Source organism: Peromyscus eremicus, chromosome 20 (genome assembly GCF_949786415.1).
Source record: "Peromyscus eremicus chromosome 20, PerEre_H2_v1, whole genome shotgun sequence".
Classification (NCBI taxonomy): domain Eukaryota; kingdom Metazoa; phylum Chordata; class Mammalia; order Rodentia; family Cricetidae; genus Peromyscus; species Peromyscus eremicus.
This window is the reverse complement of record NC_081436.1, coordinates 4,848,519-4,867,468: the sequence shown is the minus strand read 5'-3', so window position 1 is coordinate 4,867,468 and position 18,950 is coordinate 4,848,519. Positions and strand designations below refer to the sequence as shown.

Genomic DNA, 18,950 nt, shown 5'->3' with positions numbered 1-18,950 from the left:
CCTCCACGATCGCGCGAGAAGTGCGCGGCGGCGAGTGGCGGCGAGCGGCGGCTCTCGCGAGAGCCGGTCGCCATGGCAGCGGCTGCAGCAGAAGCGGCCGGGTGCTGAAGCTGAGGCTAGGCGGGGGCCTGTGTTTGGGGGCTGGAAGATCCGGAGGCAGAGTTGTGGAGAGGAGGCTGTAGGGACCGAGGTGAGGCTCCCGGGCTGCAGGGACCTGGAGTCGAGGACCGAGGCCGCACTCCGGTGGAGCCAACCGTGGAGTGTGGATGGCGAAAACCTTTGCTGGAACCTCTCTCTACGCCAGTCCTTGTTTGTAGTAAACAGCGCTCCACACGCACCCAGCTTGCAGCGCCGCTCAACTGGTTCCTGAGGATAGTTCCTATATGAGGTCTGATTCCGGAGATCGTTTCTCCATAAAGGAAGAGGAGAGAGATACTAAAGGAAACACCTGGAATCTGGGTCGTTTTAGGGAGTTGAAAGACAAAGGACAGAAACGTAATTTCTCAGAGGCGGGTCTGATGAAGTCTCTCTAGATGAGTATGGATTTTGGCACCCCAAGGAAAGAGCACCCACGTTCCCTCCTTCCTTCTCTTACACTCATTTTTTTTTTCAACGTGATGGAGATACTACCTGAGACTAGTGACAAGTTATATTAGAAGCTGCGCTAGAAGCACTCTTCACTAGTGACACTGAATGCATGCAATATAAGAGAACACATAGCTCTTCCCTAGAGCTTGACCCAAAATTGTTGCTCTTATCTTCTTCCAGGAAACAGGCTGGAAAGCGGCCACCCAGTGTCTATCCCTTGTCCTGACCATCTCTGGTTTATGCACTCACCAGATCCTCTTATACCAGTTTGTCTTCTCTGGTATGTTTACCTCAAGAATAATATGACTGGCCGGGCTCCCAGCACTCAGGAGGCAGAGGCAGGTGGATCCCTGAGTTTGAGGTTAGCATGGTCTACAGAGCGAGTTCCGGGACAGCCAGAGAACCCCTGCCTAAAATAAAGCAAACACAATAAAGAATAACATGACTGTAGACTTTGAAAGCAAGAGGACCTTAATTTTGAGAAGGTGAGAGATGAGATGTACAGCAAGGAGCTTGTCCTGACTCACTGCTGCTGAGGCCTTTTCTGTAGTAAGCTCTGGGATGGTTTTGTTGTTTGTTTTTTATCATTTATTCACTTAGTGTGTGTGTGCTTGTATGAGAGATTGTGGGTGCGCTCGTGCCATAGCAAGGTGTGGAGGGCAGAGGACATCTTTCAGGAGTGGGTTCTTGCCTCTTACGTTGTTGGGGCAGGATCTCCAGTGTCTGCCGCTGTGGTTCGCCGCTCCAGGCTAGCTCTATTCAATTCTCCTGACTCAGTACCCCATCTTGCTGTAGGAATGTTGCGGTTACAGAAGCATCACGGGAATCCAGCTTTTTAAACAATATGTGTTGTTGTGTGTAACTTTGTTTGGTGTTGGCTTTGGTTGAGACAGGCTCCCTGTGTAGCCCCAGCTTGGCCTGGCACTCACTTTACAGACCAGGCTGGCATTGAGTTCACAGAGAATCTGCCTGCCTCTGCCTCCTGAGCACTGAGATTAAAGGTGTGCACCACACCCAGCAAAAAGGATTTATTTTTAATTATGTGTATGCACAGATGTCTGTGTGTGTGTGTGTGTGTGTGTGTGTGCGCGCGCGCGCGCCTGTGAGTGTGCCTATCTGCTGCAGGGAGAAGACTATAAGATTCCCTGGACTATAAGATTACAATTAGATTTACAAGCAATTGTGAGCTGTCCCCCATGGGTACTGGGAACCTGGTCCTTTAGAGGCAAGAGCAGTAAAACTCTCCAGCTTTTTACACAGGTTCCGGGAATCAACTCAGGTCACAGGCTTGTCTTGCTAGTACTTTCAATGCCTGAACTATGTCCAAAACCCAGCCCAAACTCTGGGTTTTTAAAGGCAAAAGACTCCCCAAATATAGTCACTGTGCTGGCTAATCTTGTGTCCTGAACATAAGCTAGAGAGTCGGGAACCTCCACTGAGAAAATGACTCCATCAGATTGGCCTGTGGGATATTGTCTTTGATAATTGATGTGAGAGGGCTGTGCTCACTGTGAGAGGTACCACCCCTGAACAGGTGATTCCCAGGTGTATAAGAAATCGGGCTGTGGAGCCAGGCGGTGGTGGTGCTCGCCTTTAATCCCAGCACTCGAGCAGAGGCAGGCGGATCTCTGTGAGTTCGAGGCCAGCCTGGGCTACAGAGTGAGTTCCAGGAAAGCCTCCAAAGCTACACAGAGAAACCCTGTCTCGAAAAAAAGAAAAAAGAAATCAGGCTGAGCAAGCCACGGGGAGCAAGCCTATAAGCAGTACTCCATCATGGCCTCTGCTTTAGTTCCTGCCTCCAGGTTCCTGCCCTGAGTTTCTGCGCTGACTTCCAACTCAGTGATGGAATCTGCAATCTGTGAAATGAAATAAACCCTTTCCGCCTCGAGTTGCTTTTCATCATAGTGTTTTGTAACACCAGCAGAAGCCCTACGAGTGGGATCACTGCTGTCACAGACCTGACCGTGTGTTTTGACGGAGGATTATGGTGGCATTTGAACCCTGGGCTGGAAAAGCCGTGGCCCCCTGAGAGCTCAGTGGGCTGTTGTGAGAACTTAGACGATAAAGCAGTGCAGACAAAGGAGGCCCGGCTTGGGACGTCACCGGGAGATTTGAGAGTCCCTTAAAGATTCTGATAGTTTAATTAAGAACCATTGAAGTAGCCAGTAGTGCACACACCTTTAATCCCAGCACTCGGGAGGCAGAGACAGGTGGATCTCTGAGTTTGAGGCCAGTCTGGTCTACAGAGTGAGTTCCAGAACAGCCAGAGCTACACAGAGAAACCCTGTCTTAAAAAGAAGAGGAGAGCCGGGCGGTGGTGGCGCACGCCTTTAATCCCAGCACTCGGGAGGCAGAGCCAGGTGGATCTCTGTGAGTTCGAGGCCAGCCTGGTCTACACAGTGAGATCCAGGAAAGGCGCAAAGCTACACAGAGAAACCCTGTCTTGAAAAACAAAACAAAACAAAACAAAACAAAACAAAAAAAAAAAAAAAAGCAGGCTGGGGAAGCCATGGGGAACAAGCCACTAAGCGCTCCTCCATGGCCTCTGCTTCAGTTCCCACCTCTAAGTTCCTCCGCTGAGCTCCTTCCCTGACTTCCCTGGGTGATGGACTGTAGAACTGCGAGGTGTAATAAACCCTTTCCTGTGCTGGCTGCTGTTGGTCGTGGTGTTTATCACAGCACTAGAAACCCTAACACAGTCATATAGTAGACCCTGTGACACACCTTCTATGTGATTATTACCCTTTCCATTTCTTTCCTAAAATTTTTAACCACACTCCACCAGGCTATACACCCCCACACCCACCACCAAAACTATGCTTTACAACCACTCACCCCGCTCCCTAGTGTCCCAGCCACACCAGCATGCCTTGTGGACCCCCACAGGGAATTGGAACAAACACAGGGAAATGAATGAAGACTTTAGATTCTCTCATGGTTGTATGCCAGAGTGAGAGAAAGATAAAAATGTGGACTGGAGAGATGGCTCAAAGGTTGAGAGCACTGGCTGCTCTTCCAGAGGACCCGGGTCAATTCCAAGCACCCACGTGGTGGCTCACAACCATCTGTAATGGGATTTGATGCCCTCTTCTGGAACATGCATACATGCAGGCATACATGCATACAGGCATACATGCAGGCAGAACACTCATACCAAAAAACAAAACAAAAAAAGATAAAAATGGTTGACAGCATCATATGGCTAGGAGGAATTGCTATTTATAATTTGGGGATGATGGATGGGACTGGAGAATCTCTCAGATCTGTCCTTATCTGTCCTTCACCCTTCTGGAGTATGGAGAAGAGTGTCAGTTGTAGCATCAGAGGGGGTTGGCTGCGGCACAAGCAGGAGCAGAGATAGCAGATACCTTGCTGACGGCTAGCTGCTCGCTGCCACTCTCCACCCTACTAGCCACTTGATCGAGAGTGGAGCAGAAATTGCTCATCCAGAGTTAAAGGAGCCCAGCAGCCTGACTTACAGTTCATCAATCTCTCTCCTCCCTCTGGCTGCCACTGGAGCCCAGTAAAAGCTGAAATTGTAGCCACCAGCTCTGTGGGTTGCATACTCCCACCCTGTCACTGACCCCAGACCTGGGCCTGAGCCCAGGGCCTGTGCCGGGAGGGGGTGTTGGCCTTGCTGACAAAATCCAATTGGAATTTGTCAAGGTTGTGGTTTGGGGCTTAAGTTTGCCACAGAGTGTGATGAAAGACAAGGGAACGCCAGGAGAGGAGGGAGCCAGAGGGACTAGGAGGATGGGAACAGGACAAGCTAAAATGCTCCGGCCACAGAGCCACTGGAGAGCACGTCCTCCCGATATAAGGCATCCCCATGCTATCCAAGCCCGTTCTTACTTCAGTCCCCTCTCCTTTCCCCCTCTCCTCATTTAAGTGAGCAAGTGTCTGACATCTGATAAACTGTCTCCATGGAGCTGAGAAGATGGCTCACAGAGGGCCCATGCCAGGCAGCTCACAACACCCTAAAACTTCAGTTCCAGCCAATTCAAGACTCTGTTTTGGATACTCAGACATGTACATATACACATTTTTTTTAATTTTTAGACTTATTTATGTATATGAGTGTTTTGCCTACATGTATGTCTGTGTATGATGTGTATGCCTAGTGCCTGTGGAGGTCAGAATAGGGTGTTGGATCCCTTAGAACTGGAGTTCCAGACAGTTGACAACTTCCATGTGGTAGCTGGGAATCAAACCCAGGTCCTCTACAAAAGCAACAAGTACTCATAATCATAGATCTATCTCTCCAACCTCCCCCCCCAAACTTTGTTGTTGTTTTGCTTTGTTTTTGAGACAGGGTATCTCTACAGAGCCCTGGCTGTTCTGGAACTCACTATGTAGACCAGACTGGCCTTGAACTCACAGAGATCTGTCTGCCTCTGCCTCCTGAGTACTGGGATTAAAAGGATACACCATCATACCTGGCCTCCCAAAAGAAAAAGTTGTAATGTCACTGTGGAGCACTACCCTGACCCAACACTTCTCAAACTCTTCTGGTCCCCCCCACTCCAGCTGTGTCACCTGACTTAAGAGAAACGTGGGCAGCAGATACATCTCTTGCCTGCAGAGGAATGGAAAATTATTTCTGCATTCCCTGGTATCATCTTTTTGGTGTTATTTTTAATATTTATTTTTATTTTCTATATGAGTGTTTTTGCATGCATGTATACCTGCCATGCATGTGTAGGAGCCTGCAGAGGCCACCCTCTGAACTGGAGTTACAGGTGGTTGTGAGCCACCACATGGGTGTTAGGAACTGAATCCATGTCCTCTGCAAGACCAGCAGGTGTTGGCTCCAATCTCCCTGGGAGCATCTTATGGCCCCCTAAATATGCAGGTGTTCTGAAAATGTGCTGCAAATCCTTTGTCCACACTAAATTATTTTATTCTTTCTTGGTGTTGTTTGGTTTGGTTTTTTGAGACAGAGTTTCTCTGTGTAGCCCTGGCTGTCCTGGATCTCACTCTGTAGACCAGGCTGGCCTCAAACTCACAGAAATCTGCCTGTTTCTGCCTCCTGGATGCTGAAATTAAAAGCATGCACCATCACCACCTGGCTGAGATTTATTTATTCTTATTTTATGTGCACTGGTGTCTTGTCTGCATGTATGTCTGTGTGAGTGTGTCAGAAGCCCTGGAACTGGAGTTACAGACAGTTGTGAGCTGCCATGTGGGTGCTAGGAATTGAACCCTTGTCCTCTGTTGACCCATCTCTCCGGCCACCCCCACCCCACATTGCATCTTAAAGACGTTTCTTTTCAGCCAGGCGGTGGTGGTGCACACCTTTAATCCAAACACTTTGGAGGCAGAGGCAGACATTTCTGTGAGTTTAAGGCCAGCCTGGTCTACAGAGTGAGTTCCAGGACAGCCAGGGCTACACAGAGAAACTCTGTCTCAGGAAAACCAACCCAAACCAAACAAACAAATGTTTCTTTTCAAAGATATTTGACTAGGAATTGGATATATTGGAGAAGAAATTCTGTTCTCTCTACTTATATCTGAAAAGATAAGGGAGGGGCCAGCAAGATGGCCCAGCAGGTGAGGGTGCTTGCCACCAAGCTGGAAGACCTAAATTCAGTCCCTGGAACCCGTGTGGTAAAAGGAGAGAGCTGGCTTCTGCAAGTCGCCCTGTGACCTCCACATGAGTGCCATGGGCATGCCTGCATCCACTCACACGTGCACTCACATGCATGCATGTGCACACATCACAAATAAATGTAGAAAAAATTTAAACGATAAAGGAATTCTTTTACTTGGGTTAAATACAAAAGAACAATGAATAAAGAACAAAACATATATGCAGATAATTCACTGGCAGAGAATGCTAGTTTTGCTAGAAAAATCTCATTTCAGTTGGGCCTGGTAGGGCCCACCCATGATCAATCCCAGTGCTCAGGAGGATGAGGGCAGCCTCTATATAATTTGCATTTTGAGACAGGAATCCCTTTCGTATTTTCCCATGGGCCTTGCATGTACCGCCACCCTCCCCAAGTCTGGCTCAGACTCTGAGACAACAGTACCTGCTCTTCTAAGTTCACGTTCATTGTTCATTGTCACACAACATTTAAGACTTGAAACTCCCAGAGCAGATGTGACCTTGCATAGGAGAGGGGTCAGTGAATGACAGCCAGAGGAGCACGCTGGCCCTGCACACCAGTTTGTGACTGTGTCGAACACAACTATACCCATCCGTTAAGTGCGGTCTGTGTCTGCTTTTGTCCATCCCCCTGCCCATAACTATTTTGGGTCTATAACAGCAGAATTGAGTAATTATGGTAGAGGTGAGTAGACGGCATAAAGACCACAGTATAAATAGCCTCGTATATTTGTCATCCAGCCCTTTGCAGGCTAAAGAGAGTTGCCAACCTTTGTTCTAAGCAATGACGGAGGTGATGCCTAGAGCTGAGGGCTCAGGGTGAGCAGACTCTGTGTACACTTGGATCTGTAAGTCCCCCCACCCAGAAGCCCACCTTGGTCTTACAGACTGAAAATCTGAACTCAGTCACAGAGCATCATTTCAAATACTTCGTGGAAGTCAGCAGGATATACATAAAAAGTCACTGAGTACAGGAGTGTAGGCTTCACATAGGAAACAAAACAAAACACAAAACCACAGGCTGCTACCCCAAGTGTGGCTAGACACACCACCATCTGCATCCACCAGCAGCCAGTCCAGCAACTTAATTTATTTTAGTTTCAAACAGGAACCAAGAACATGTCTCAGTACAATAAATTATCCATTCCCACCCTTCGTGCTGAAGAAGGGAAAATCCTCTACGGGTCATAGCGAAGACCTTTCCTTTGGAGGGACCCTTTCAGCCCCTGGAAGGAGAAGGATTCCCTAAGAGCCTGAGCAGACAGCTAGCTGTCTGAGGACTGGGAGGAGAGTTCCTCACAGTCTCCTGTCCTTTTCCAACCGAAAACGTCTCCTTATTGTCACGCGTGGCCCCACCAGGAGGAGGTTCTGGTTTGTAGTGGGGGAGTTTGAGAATCACAAATAGGAAGAGGTGGTCTCTTTCTGTATACAGGTCCTAATGACTCCACACAGTGTTGGATGATAGCCTCCCTGTCTAAAGGAGTATAAATCTGGGCCAAGAGACCCCAGAGGTTGAGAAGAGGGGAACAATGCAGTGCATTGCATCTCAGTCCATTCGCGTGTTTAAGAACAGAATATGGTGACCTCTTTCCCCGCCAAAGGCTGTTGTTCATCACGGATTTCACCTGACCCTACTCCCCCCAAAGCTGTTTCCAGGTAGGTGCTTTGAGCTTCCAGGGGCCATGATTAACCCTGGACAGAAATCAGAGCAAAGGGTTGAAAAGGCGTACCCATCACACAGTGTTCGTTCTTCCTTAGTCCCAAGGTGCGGCTCATGTCACTTACACACGTTGACCCACTCTGTGACCTTGCATTCCTCACACAGCACGTAGCAGCACCAGTGGAAACGGCAGTGGCAACGCTCCACCCGTGTCTGCCGGAGCACATTGTGCCCACGGCCACAGCACAGGCTGCCGCAGCCATCCAGCAGGCGGCTCGTCTTGTTGCAAGCCCGGCCTCTGGTGCCTGGTGAGCCCACAGTCGGGTCTCGCTCACAGAAGTCAGGAGACTTCTCGAAGTAGACCAGCTCTCCTGAGAGGCGCCGGGGACGTAAGCGGGGCTGGAAGGCTCCAGAATTGCGGTTGTGGGTATCGATGAAGATGGCTCTGCCCAACCGCTCCCTCAGCGCTGCCCCGATGGCCCGGAACTCTGGAGCTGCCCTCCAACAAGTCTTGAATTGGCAGCTGCCTGACGTGCCATGGCACTTGCACTTCCGCTTCAGGTTCTCGGTTACCACCTAGAACATCAGAGCGGCCAGAAGAGGAGGGATGGGGGGCGGGGTGGGCGTGAATGAATGGAGCATGGGACACAGAAGAAGGAAGGGACCCGAACTCAAGAAGGGACAAGTAGACTGTCCGGGAGGTTAGCCACCAGCGCCGCGTCCTCATTTTATGAAGGCAGAGCAAGGCGATAACTCCCAGTCCCCCAAATCCCAGTCCAGTGCTCTTTCCAGAGTAAACACTGATACAGTGGGAGCGAAGGCAAGAGTGTCCCTAAAGTCTATGGGGAAGGTGGCTGTTGGGACAGTTTCTATGCAATGAGCCAAGTGCTGGGCACATATAGTATGGGAGCCTGTTCTCGGGTTCCTTGTGGCTTTACCCAGCAGGTCCGCATAGAGGATGATTAGGACCACGGGCCTGAGTGCAGGTGTCTGAGATGGTCTGCACTTGGCTGTGCTGAGGGAGGTCTTTTGCTCCACCCCTTGGCGTCTCTATAAAAACCCTGGGGCAGAGACAGTCAGGGCCCGTTGGAATAGGTTCCAGGCCCTCTTGAGGCTATCCTTTATTTTCTGTTTATCTCCGCGATATTCTCCACAATATAAATCCTTCTATCTAATATTTCCTGCTGCTCACACTCAAGAAAACTCTGGGGAGCTGTGGGGTTGGTGGGTAAACGCCCCACAATATAGAATACAGTATATGTGGAGCTGGAGATGTGGCTGCATTGTTAAGAGGATTGGCTGCTCTTCCAGAGGACCTGGGTTCAACTCCCAGCAACCACATGGTGATTCGTGACTCACAACTGTCTGTAACTCCAGTGCCAGAGAATCCAATACCCTCTCTAGGTACACAAGTGGTGCACAGACCTATATATATGCAGGCAAAACAACCATACATATTAAATTAAAAAAAATACTAAGGCAGGCGGTGGTGGTGCATGCCTTTGATTCCAGCACTCGGGAGGCAGAGGCAGGAGGATCTCTGAGTTCGAGGCCAGCCTGGTCTACAGAGAGAGTTCCAAGACAGGCTTCCAAGCTATGACAGAAAAACCCTGTCTCAAAAAAACCAAATAAATAAATTAATTTAAAAAAATACTATATGCTAGCTCCACCTTAGTATCCGGTCCCATCAGGCAGCTTCCTGTAGATTCTAACACGTTTTGGGTGACCTACTAGTGACAAGCTTGCCAGTAACAACTGGTGATCATCATACCTCATCCTGTTACTACTCTGTGATCATACCTCATCCTGTTACTCTGTGGGGCCTCTCAGGAGGGAGGGACAGAGAGAGAGAGAGAGAGACTGAGAAAAGTTGGGTTTGGTGGCCACACCCACAATCCAGCACTCAGACTAAGGAGGATTCTGAATTTGAGGCTAGCCTGTACCACATATCGAGACCCTGAGACCCCGGACGAGATGAATACACATACCTGGCGTCCCACCCTGTTGTTGTGGATTCTCATTCTCGCCTGGATGTCCCGGGGAGCTTCTCTGGAATCCAAGAAATCCCGAGAAAACTTCTCTCCAAAGTCCATGTCGTGGTTACAGCCACCCCATTCCCATGTGTCCTGGGGGCCAGGGCTGGGGCCTGAGCCAGGGATAGGGCTGGGTTGGGAGTGTGGAAAACTCTTGCCTCGAGACAGTGCCTGAAGCTGCAGCAGCTTGGCCCGGAGCCGGTCCTGCTCACCGCTGCCCTTCCAGCCACAGCCGCAGCTCACCAGCTTGCCCAAGCTGCAGGCCGTAGCAACAGCATGCATGACCCCAGCAGCCAGCATGGAGAAGGAGAAAGCGCTCTCCCGGAAACCTGGGGAGAAAATGGGTGTGAGTGTTGAGGTGAGGTTTGCAGGCAGCTGAGGGGAGAGGGCAGGTGGGAGAGTGGGGGAGGAACCAGCCAACCTCCAATATCAATATATATATTGAGATAGGGTCTTGCCATGTAGTCCAGGCTGGCCTTGAACACTTGACAAGCCCCCTGCCTCAGCCTCCCAAGTGCAAGGATTACAGGTATGAGCCACCACCTTGCCCAGCCAGCCAATGTCAAAATTTTCTGACTGAATCCGGACTCCATCATTTACCAGCTGAGTGATTTGGGATGATGTCCTAAGACAAGGAATAGCACCAGGACTCAGTTCCCTCCGCTATAAGAAGAGACCCATGGGGTCAAGATATGGCTAAAATCTTGTAAATCTGTCATTTTGGGGTGTGAATGTAAGAGAGAGCCTAGAGCAGTGGTTCTCCACCCTCCTAGTGCTGGAACCCTTTGATACATACAGTTCCTTATGCTGCAGTGACCCGTACCATAGAATTATTTTATTGCTACTTCATATCTGAAATTTTGCTACTGTTATGAATCATAATGTAAATATCTGATATGCAGGATATCTGTTCTGTGATCCCTGTGAAAGAGTCATTCATCCCCCTGTGGGGTTCATGACCCACGGGTTGAGAACCACTGGCCTAGGGAGCCCTCTGAGTTTCCCATGAGTCAGAGGGAGTCCTGAGGAGTTTTGAAGGTGTGTTCCAGGAGTTCTACACTTAAAAGCCTTAGAAATTCCCCAACCCTGAGGGGAGTTTAGCACGAGGTGGGGGGTGGAGGGGGAACCTTTGGTTTGAGGGTTCTTCCCCCCCCCACACACACACACATATTTATTAAATGAGTCTTTTAAGCAAGCTACCATGTACTGCCGAGGTAACAATCCTAACACACTGGAACTGCCTACCCCCTTCCCAGGTTCTAGTTTTTATATTTGCCCTTCAAGATTGCCCTCTATGTTTATTCTAACCTGCTATTACCTTATAAAACATTGGGAGGAGGAGAAAGGCCAGAGGGATTTTCCCCAAGGCCCTTTTAAAAGGTTGGCCTCTTTCTTATGTTTTGGGGGTCACCGAGGAGGAGGCTTGGGATGACAAGTCTTTCCCAGGCTTAGAGAGCCATCCTCACCCTTGGAGTGTCAAACCTTCCACTACACCAGCCCTGCAGAGGAGGAGGGGTCCCTCACTCCGTTTTAAGCAAGGGCTCTTTGGAGTGCTGGGAAGATGAAAGACAGTTGGAGACCAGGGAATCTAGGGCTCCAGGGCCAGCCTCAAGATCCCCCAACCATCCAAGGGTGAAGCTGTTTGCACACGTCTTGGGAATTCCCCTGCAGATGGCAGCTGCCTATTAACCCCATAGTCCCCAAAGCACTACCCTACCCTGGACTGAGCCCCGTGGATCTAAACTCCTCAGGGAGTAAACTCCAGTTGAGCATGGGGAGAGACAGTGGAGCCTCCCAGACCTTTCCTTCTAGGCCAGGCCAGCAGTGACCTGTTCTCTGCCCCTCCAGCCATCCCTCACCTGTTCAGGTGAGGGACACCTGGGGCCCCCACAGCACAGAGGAGGGGGCTGCTCCCCAGCTTCAAAGCCGTCAGGGTCTTTGTTCCCAGCTTTGGCTCCTGGGAACCCCAGCAATTAGGGGAGCAGGTTTAACCCTTAAACGGTTGGGGGCGTCACCCCACCCCCGCTGAGACTCTGGGGACACCAGCCTGGGCTTGTCTGGGTGGAGAGGGAGGGGAGCGAAAACAGGGGGTAGAGGGGGTGTTTGAAGCTTCTTGGGTTGGGGGCACCTCCCGTTCACAGGTGCATCCCAGATCGGGCTGGGTGGAGGCAGAAAAGCGAGGCCCTAGGGTAGGGGAGCAGGGACCCAGCTGCCTTGCCAGCGACGCAGGTGGAAGGCAGGCAGAGAGAGAGGCCCAGACGGGTGACCAGCCCCAGCTGAGCGCGGCTCCCGGGGAAATTCCCGGAGAGGCCCCTCCCGCAGCCGCGAACCGGTCCCTTCCCGCCTCCGCGCGCCTCGGCCTGCCCCCAACCCCTGGGCGGCAGCACAGCCAGCCAGCCAGCCCCGGCAGGGCTCACCGCGCTTGAGGATGGCGCTGTGGTGCGGCAGCCGGCCGCCGCCCTCCAGGGCCGAGCAGTTCCAGCGCTGGTCGCGCAGCTGATGCTGACACTCGTGGACGGCGATGTGCAGCCCTTGGAGCGCGGACGCCGTCACGTCGGGGCTGCGCAGGCACAGGCCCAGCTGCCGCTTACTCAGCCCGGACAGGGTCAAGCACACCGTGTTGGCCGTCAGCGGCGGCTCCCCGGGAAGTTTTAGGCCCAGAATCTCATTGCTTAGAGCCCTGAGAACAAGGGACAAGGCGTCTGGGGTCTGGGGTCTAGTCACACGCCCTCCAATGACCCCCTAGACCAGGTCGGTGCTTTTCCCCCCAAACTGGAAAAAGGCTCACCGACTCAACAAAGCTAGTAACAGGAGACCCGCGAGGCCCAAGGGCGGAGGCCGAGACCCGGGCTCCTCCAGCATGTCGAAGCCCGGAGGCTCCGGTGGGCGAATCGATCAGCGCCTGCGGGACAGGGATATCTGATGAAGAAGGGAATGGCTCCCTGGAACCCAAGGATGCTCCATTCCGGTTCCCTGAGCCATCACTGTGGCCCCACTGACTTATCTCTCCCCAAACTAAGCAATAAGAGTCACCCCTGGACTTCCAGTGCCTGGGTTCTGGAACCCTTCAAAGAGGAAGGATCTAAGTAGCTCAGGGCCCTCGGAGCGCCCCTAGGTCCTGAGACACTCACATGCGGACTTGCGACAGCTCCTCTCAGACCCTCGATCCCTCCTCACCAACTGTTCCCTCTCTGAGGGCCCCACCACTGATGTACCCGCCCTTACAGGGTTAGAGGGAGGGATCAGAAGGGGGTTCCCCACCACCTGGAGGGGTGTCGCCTCCTCGTGCTGTGCTGGCAATACCAGGCAAGCTAGGTTAGAAGAGTCCGGGGCCAGGCGCTCTGACCCACTCTCTGACCTCCACGCCCAACGGGGGAACAAGGTCCAGGTGCCCCAAAGGCGACCGGGAAACCAGGTACCCTCCGCAAACGCGGGTGGCTCCAGCTGAGTCCACTTCCCCATCAACCCCCTCACCCCCCAACTACACATTCCCACTGCCGAGCGCCACCCGTCTGGTCCCCACGGGTCCCACCCCCATCCCCATCCCTTTGCTGGCGTCCATTGCCCTCGAAGTCCGAAGGCACTCCTTTATTCTGTAGGTATGTCTCTGGCTTTCTGTCCGTGCTCTTGAGCGTGGACGCTTGTCCGTCTGTCCGTCTGCCCGCGTGCCTGCCTAGTCTCTCCCCACCCTGTCCTCTACCGCCCCCATTACCTCCAGCGGTTCAGGTGCAGGATCCACAACACTCGCGGTTGGGTCGCTCGGGCTTGGCTCGTGCGGCTTAAACGGTGGGGAGACTGGGTCGGGCTCGGCCCCCTCGGCAGAGCAGCATTCTTCCAGCGCCGGGCTACTCCTCTTCGCCGCTTCTCCAGCGTCGTCGCCGCCGCCGCCGGGAGGAAGGGAGGGTGGAAGGGAGGGAGTGAACGAGACAGCGAGCGAACCCGCGACAAAGCACCGGGGGCTTTGGCTCGGCTCGACCTAACTCACGGGTGGTTCTGCTGGAGCTGACGGAGCTGCGGCCCCTCCCAGAGCCCGGGGCATCCCCACCCCACCCGCACCCCACCCCCTGCCTTGACCAGGGGAACGCAGCCGCTCTCCCCAAAAGCGTACACACACACACACACACACACACACACACACACTCTCTCTCTCTCCCCCGATGCCCGTGATCATGATTAGCCCCACTCCAGGGGAAAGTGGCCTGAGTTCCTCTCACCTGCTCGGGGGTCTGAGAGGGTGCAGTGACCCTGACTAAGGAGCCAGGAACTGGTCCCAATGGCAATATCTTTCATCGTTTTTTCTTTGCCTCCGCTTGCCTACAGAGAGTGGGCGGCTGGAGAGCCCCTTTAACACGCTGACGACGGAGCTGGACGACCTTCGAGTTTCTGACAATCTCTTGTAGAGCCCAAGAGTAGCTATGCGCGCCGGGGCACTGGGAGCCTGCAAGTGAGGAGCCACTGTGCGGCTTGGCTCCCGCCCACCTCGGAGCCACACGCCTGCCCCTTGGGAGGGGTCAGCTTTGGCCTGAGAATTTGGCCTCCGTCAAAAGCTCGGGTAGCTCCAAAGATCTCCAGTCTGCCCCTATGATTATTCCCTTCTCTTGTAGGCTTCCTCTCCAGGGTCTCCTATTCGGAATTCCTGAATGAACGCTTGAGATGGCCCAAATTCATGCTTCATGCTCGCACATTTGCTTTATAAGGGTTGAGGGGAGGCCTCGGGAATTCCAAACGGAGCCCAACTCCAGGGCAGCCAGAAAAGAACCTGGCCTGGGTGCGCGCAGGCAGAGGCATGAACGCCTTACCTCTGGCGGCAGCGAAGGGGTTAGGCGCCACCGCACTCCCGCCTGACTCACCCTCCTAGCTCTAACCACTGCGGACTATTTTTGCCAGAGAGGGGCCTCAGGCTTCCCAACCACCCCCAGCCCCTGCCAGACCGCAGCCCCAAGCACAGCACCACGGCTGGCCCTGCGCGCCCAAGGCGCATGGACTCAGGGACGACCCCCCAGGAAACAGAAGCACAGGGCTGGTACCCACAGCCGCAACCACCACCGGTGGTGGCTAGCAGCAATGCTGGGCAGCCAGCCCCGGTCTGCATTCTTGCAAGTCTTGCCTCGGCCTGAAGGGACACCGCTGGCTAGGTATCTAAACAGTACAGAGGAGGTTAGGTCTGTGGGGCTATTCACTGAGTGCTGGGGAGGAGAGGTGCTAGAGCCAGTGTGCTAGACAGCCTGGACCACAGTAGGGTACTCTTTCTGATTGATTCCACCACCTCTGGAGTAGGGAAAAGCGGTCCAAGACCTCCTGAACCTTCTCATTTAGGGGAAGAGGGCCAAACCATATACAACTTCTGAGGTGGACAAATAACAATTTCAGTAGCTTCCATCCTTACTCCAGAATCCAGGATCCTCACCAGTACCCTATCCTCTTTCCTGCCTGTCATTCTGGGACTCACCCAGGCCCCTGGAAGGGTATTTCACAGACCTTTTCTCCATCAATACCTTACGGACATTTATGTTTCTCCACGTAGCTGTGGTCCCATTCCCACTTTCAATTTTATTTTGTCTTGTTCCTATTTGTCCCCTCTCCGATGCTATCCTTGACTGGCTCCAGCATTTTGTCAGATGTAATGAAAGGGCTAAGAAAGGCAAGCTGGAAAGTGGTGGCCCACACTCTTAATCCCAACACTTGGGAGGCAGAGGCAGGTGGATCCCTGTGAGTTCAAGGCCAGCCTGGTCTGCATAGTGAGTTCCAGGACAGCCAGGACTATGTAGAGAGACCCTGTCTCAAAAAAACCAATAACAATAATAATGAAGGGGCTTAGGAAGATCAGCAGCCGGAGGCGGAGGCTCAACTTCTCAGTGGCCTGGGGGCTCCCCAAGTTGGGCTATCCCAATCCTAAGAGCTTGTCCTGCGGTTCTCTTCTGGCTGGAGTCTAGCTCTCTGATAGAGGCTATGGGCAGGCAGTGGGTGGCCTGAGTTGGCCCTCGGTGCCCTCCTGCCGACCGTCTGGCCTGAGCACTGACCCACAGGCAGCTGGAGGGCGGTGGGCCAGGCGGGGCCTGGAGAGGGCTGTGGGTGCACACCCATTGCCTAATACCCCAAGCACGCAGCCAGCTCCAAGAAAGGGGAGGAGCAGGAACCAGAGAGACCTTGACAAGGGTTGGGACCAAAAGACAAGAGGGGGAACAAAAGGGGGCCGCCACAGGCTACAGGGAGGAAATGGGAGCAACCTGGTCCACCTTCCTTTCCATGAGAAAAGTAGGTTACTCTTCCCCTCGTGAGGTCGGAGAGTGTAGCAAAACTCTGTGGGAAGAACATCGAGGCCCTGAAGGGCGGAGGAGTGTCAAATAAAAGAGTGGGGGCCTCTGGAGATGGGGGGGGATCAAGAAACTGAGGCGGTGGCTACACTCGGGAACCTCCTCCCCCTCCCCCTCCCCTGATGTTTGCCTTGGCTGGGGTCTTGGGTGACTCATCTGTTGCTAAGCCGCTGATAGGGGCGGCCAGCCCAGGGAACCCAAATTATAGGCCCGGGAGGGATGGATGCGCCTGTGGCAGTGAGCTCAGCCCGGCTGCCTCCCTCCACCTCGCCAGTCTTCCACTGCAGTACCGAAGGCCACCACCCAGAGGCGCCAGAGATGTGGCAGACACACCTACTGGACTCCAACTACTAGCCCCAACAAAGCTTGTGGACCACCCTAGGCAATTTTACCCCCTCGTCTACTAGAGGCCCTTGGATGGGCTGCCCATTCCCAGCCCGAAGGGTGGTGCCTGCTGCCTGGCCTGTGCTTCAAAGGCATGCCCAAGAACTCTGATCTTTCTAGATCCCAAGGTCTAAGCCAAGCTCCCTTCCCCCACCCCACCACCCCTCTCCTGTGCCTATTCCGAGAGCCCTGTTTTGCTACTACGTTTCTGCTTCAATCCTTTGCAGTTAGCTGTAGCCAAAAGTGATAGAGAGCTGCGGGTCACGTGCGCCTGTAATAAGGAAGCTGAGGCAGGAAGATCAAGAATCCGAGGCCAGGGGACCGGAGAGATCAGCAGTGATGAGCGCTTGTTGCCCTTGAAGAAGCCCCAGGTCCAGTCCCCAGCACCCACGTGGTGGCTCACAACCATTCATAATCCTAGTTCCATGGGATCCAACAGGCATGGGTGATGTGCACATACATGCATGCAGGCAAAACATTCATACTATAAAGAAAAATAAGTAAATCTAATAAATTTTAAAACAAGAGAGGATTCAAGGCCAGAGCTAGGAGTGGCAGCTCATGAGCCATGCCTTTAGTTTGAACACGGGAGAGGCCGGCCGAGGCAAGTGGATCTCAGTGAGTTCGAGGCTAGCCTGGTATACATGGTGAATTCCAGGCTAGCCAGGGATACATAGTGAGAGCCTGCCTTACAACAACAACAATAATACCTCAAGATATCTAAGAAAGAAGATTCCAAAAGACAGAAAGGTACACAGACCTTGAGAAAGGACCACACTTGGTATGTTCAAAGGATCAGAGGGATCAGTGTGGGGGAGTAATTCTTAAGTGGAAAATTGGTTGGCTGTGAAATTGAAGAACCAGGAAGGAATGGGGTCAGATCCGATGATGCCTTGTAAGCTACTGTAAAGGTTTTTGGCTTTTGAGTGAGATAAGGAATCATTGAATTTGGTCAGGGAAATTCATTTTTATTTGTTTACTTTTTAAATTGTGTGTGTTTGTAGGTGTGTCCTGAGAGGCCAGAGGTGCTGGAGTTACAAGGCACTTGTGAGCTCCCTGAAGTGGGCGCCGGGAATTGAACTCAGGCCATCAGCAAGAACAGTACGTGCTCTTAACCACTGAGCCATCTCTCCAGCCGCAACTTCATTTTTAGAAAGCATGGTCTTGACTACTGTTGGGAAAAGCATGAAGACTTGATAGGAAGAGGTGACCGTGGCTTCTACCACCACACAGCAGCTAGGGGGTGAAAGGGGGCCAGCTTTTGTGTGAACTTTACAGACTGAGGGTCAGGGTTTGCTGACAGCCTAACATGAAGTGTAAAACCCATAAGCCAAAGGTTGATTCCAAAATTTAAAATTAAAAGATATGTATAGCCAGATAGTGGTGGCTACACCTTTAATCCCAGCACTCGGGAGGCAGAGGCAGGCGGATCTCTGGGTTCGAGGACAGCCTGGTCTACAGAGTGAGGTCCAGGGCAGCCAGGGCTATACAGAGAAACCCTGTCTCAGAAAAAAAAAAATGATATATTATTATTTTATTCTATGTGTGTGGGTTCTTTCTTTGTTTTGTTTTTTTATTGTTCATTTGTTTGTTTGTTTGTTTGTTTGTTTGAGACAGGGTTTCTCTGTGTAGTTTTGGTGCCTATCCTGGATCTCACTCTGTGCTGGGATTAAAGGCATGTGCCACCACCACTGCCGAGCTGCGTGTGGGTTCTTTATCTGTATGTCTGTAAACTACATGTGTGCCTCCTGCCTGCAGAGGCTAGCCCTGGTTCCAAGATTTTTGCCCTGGGGATGAAGGCCAGGGCTGTCATTTACTGAAAATGGCTGAAGAAAGAGGAAATTAAGCAATGGGGGGATTAAGAATTAAGTGGTGTTGGACATGTGAACTTCAAGGCGCTTACTTAAGTGTTAGGAATACATTGGGGTTGGGGATTTAGCTCAGTGGTAGAGTGCTTGCCCAGCAAGTGCAAGGCCCTGGGTTCAATCCTCAGCTCTGGAAAAAAAAAAGGAATACATCTAGAGTTCATAGCCAGTTACAAATCAGGGAACATGGGGGCTGGAGAGATGGCTCAGTGGATAAGAGCACTGGCTGCTCTTCCAGAGGACCTGGGTTCAACTCCTTCCCAGCACTTACATGGTACTTAGAATCATCCGTAACTCCACTCCCCGGGTATCTAATGACTTCTGGACTCCACGGGCACCAGGAACACCAGTGGTACACAGACCATACCCATACACGTTAAATATATAAAACAGGAAAATAGGAAGCTTGGAGTCAGAGAGTTTACTAGGTGAGTAAACAGGCCAAGAAGACCAGCTCTCACTGGGAAGTGCATCAGTTAGCATTCTTGCTTCCTTCCT

The 18,950-nt window shown here is 52.3% G+C and overlaps 1 protein-coding gene across 1 annotated transcript; it reads right to left on the bottom strand.

Annotated features, from left to right (window-relative positions):
- Positions 1–7,759: 7,759 nt before the first annotated feature.
- Wnt10b (Wnt family member 10B) lies at positions 7,760–12,751 on the bottom strand. The gene is made up of 4 exons (XM_059247885.1): positions 12,678–12,751; positions 12,307–12,569; positions 9,845–10,218; positions 7,760–8,432 (listed from the first exon to the last, which is right to left on the bottom strand). Exons 1-4 carry the CDS (start codon positions 12,749–12,751, stop codon positions 7,974–7,976), a joined length of 1,170 nt encoding a protein of 389 aa, XP_059103868.1. The 3' UTR covers positions 7,760–7,973.
- Between the last annotated feature and the right edge of the window lie 6,199 nt (positions 12,752–18,950).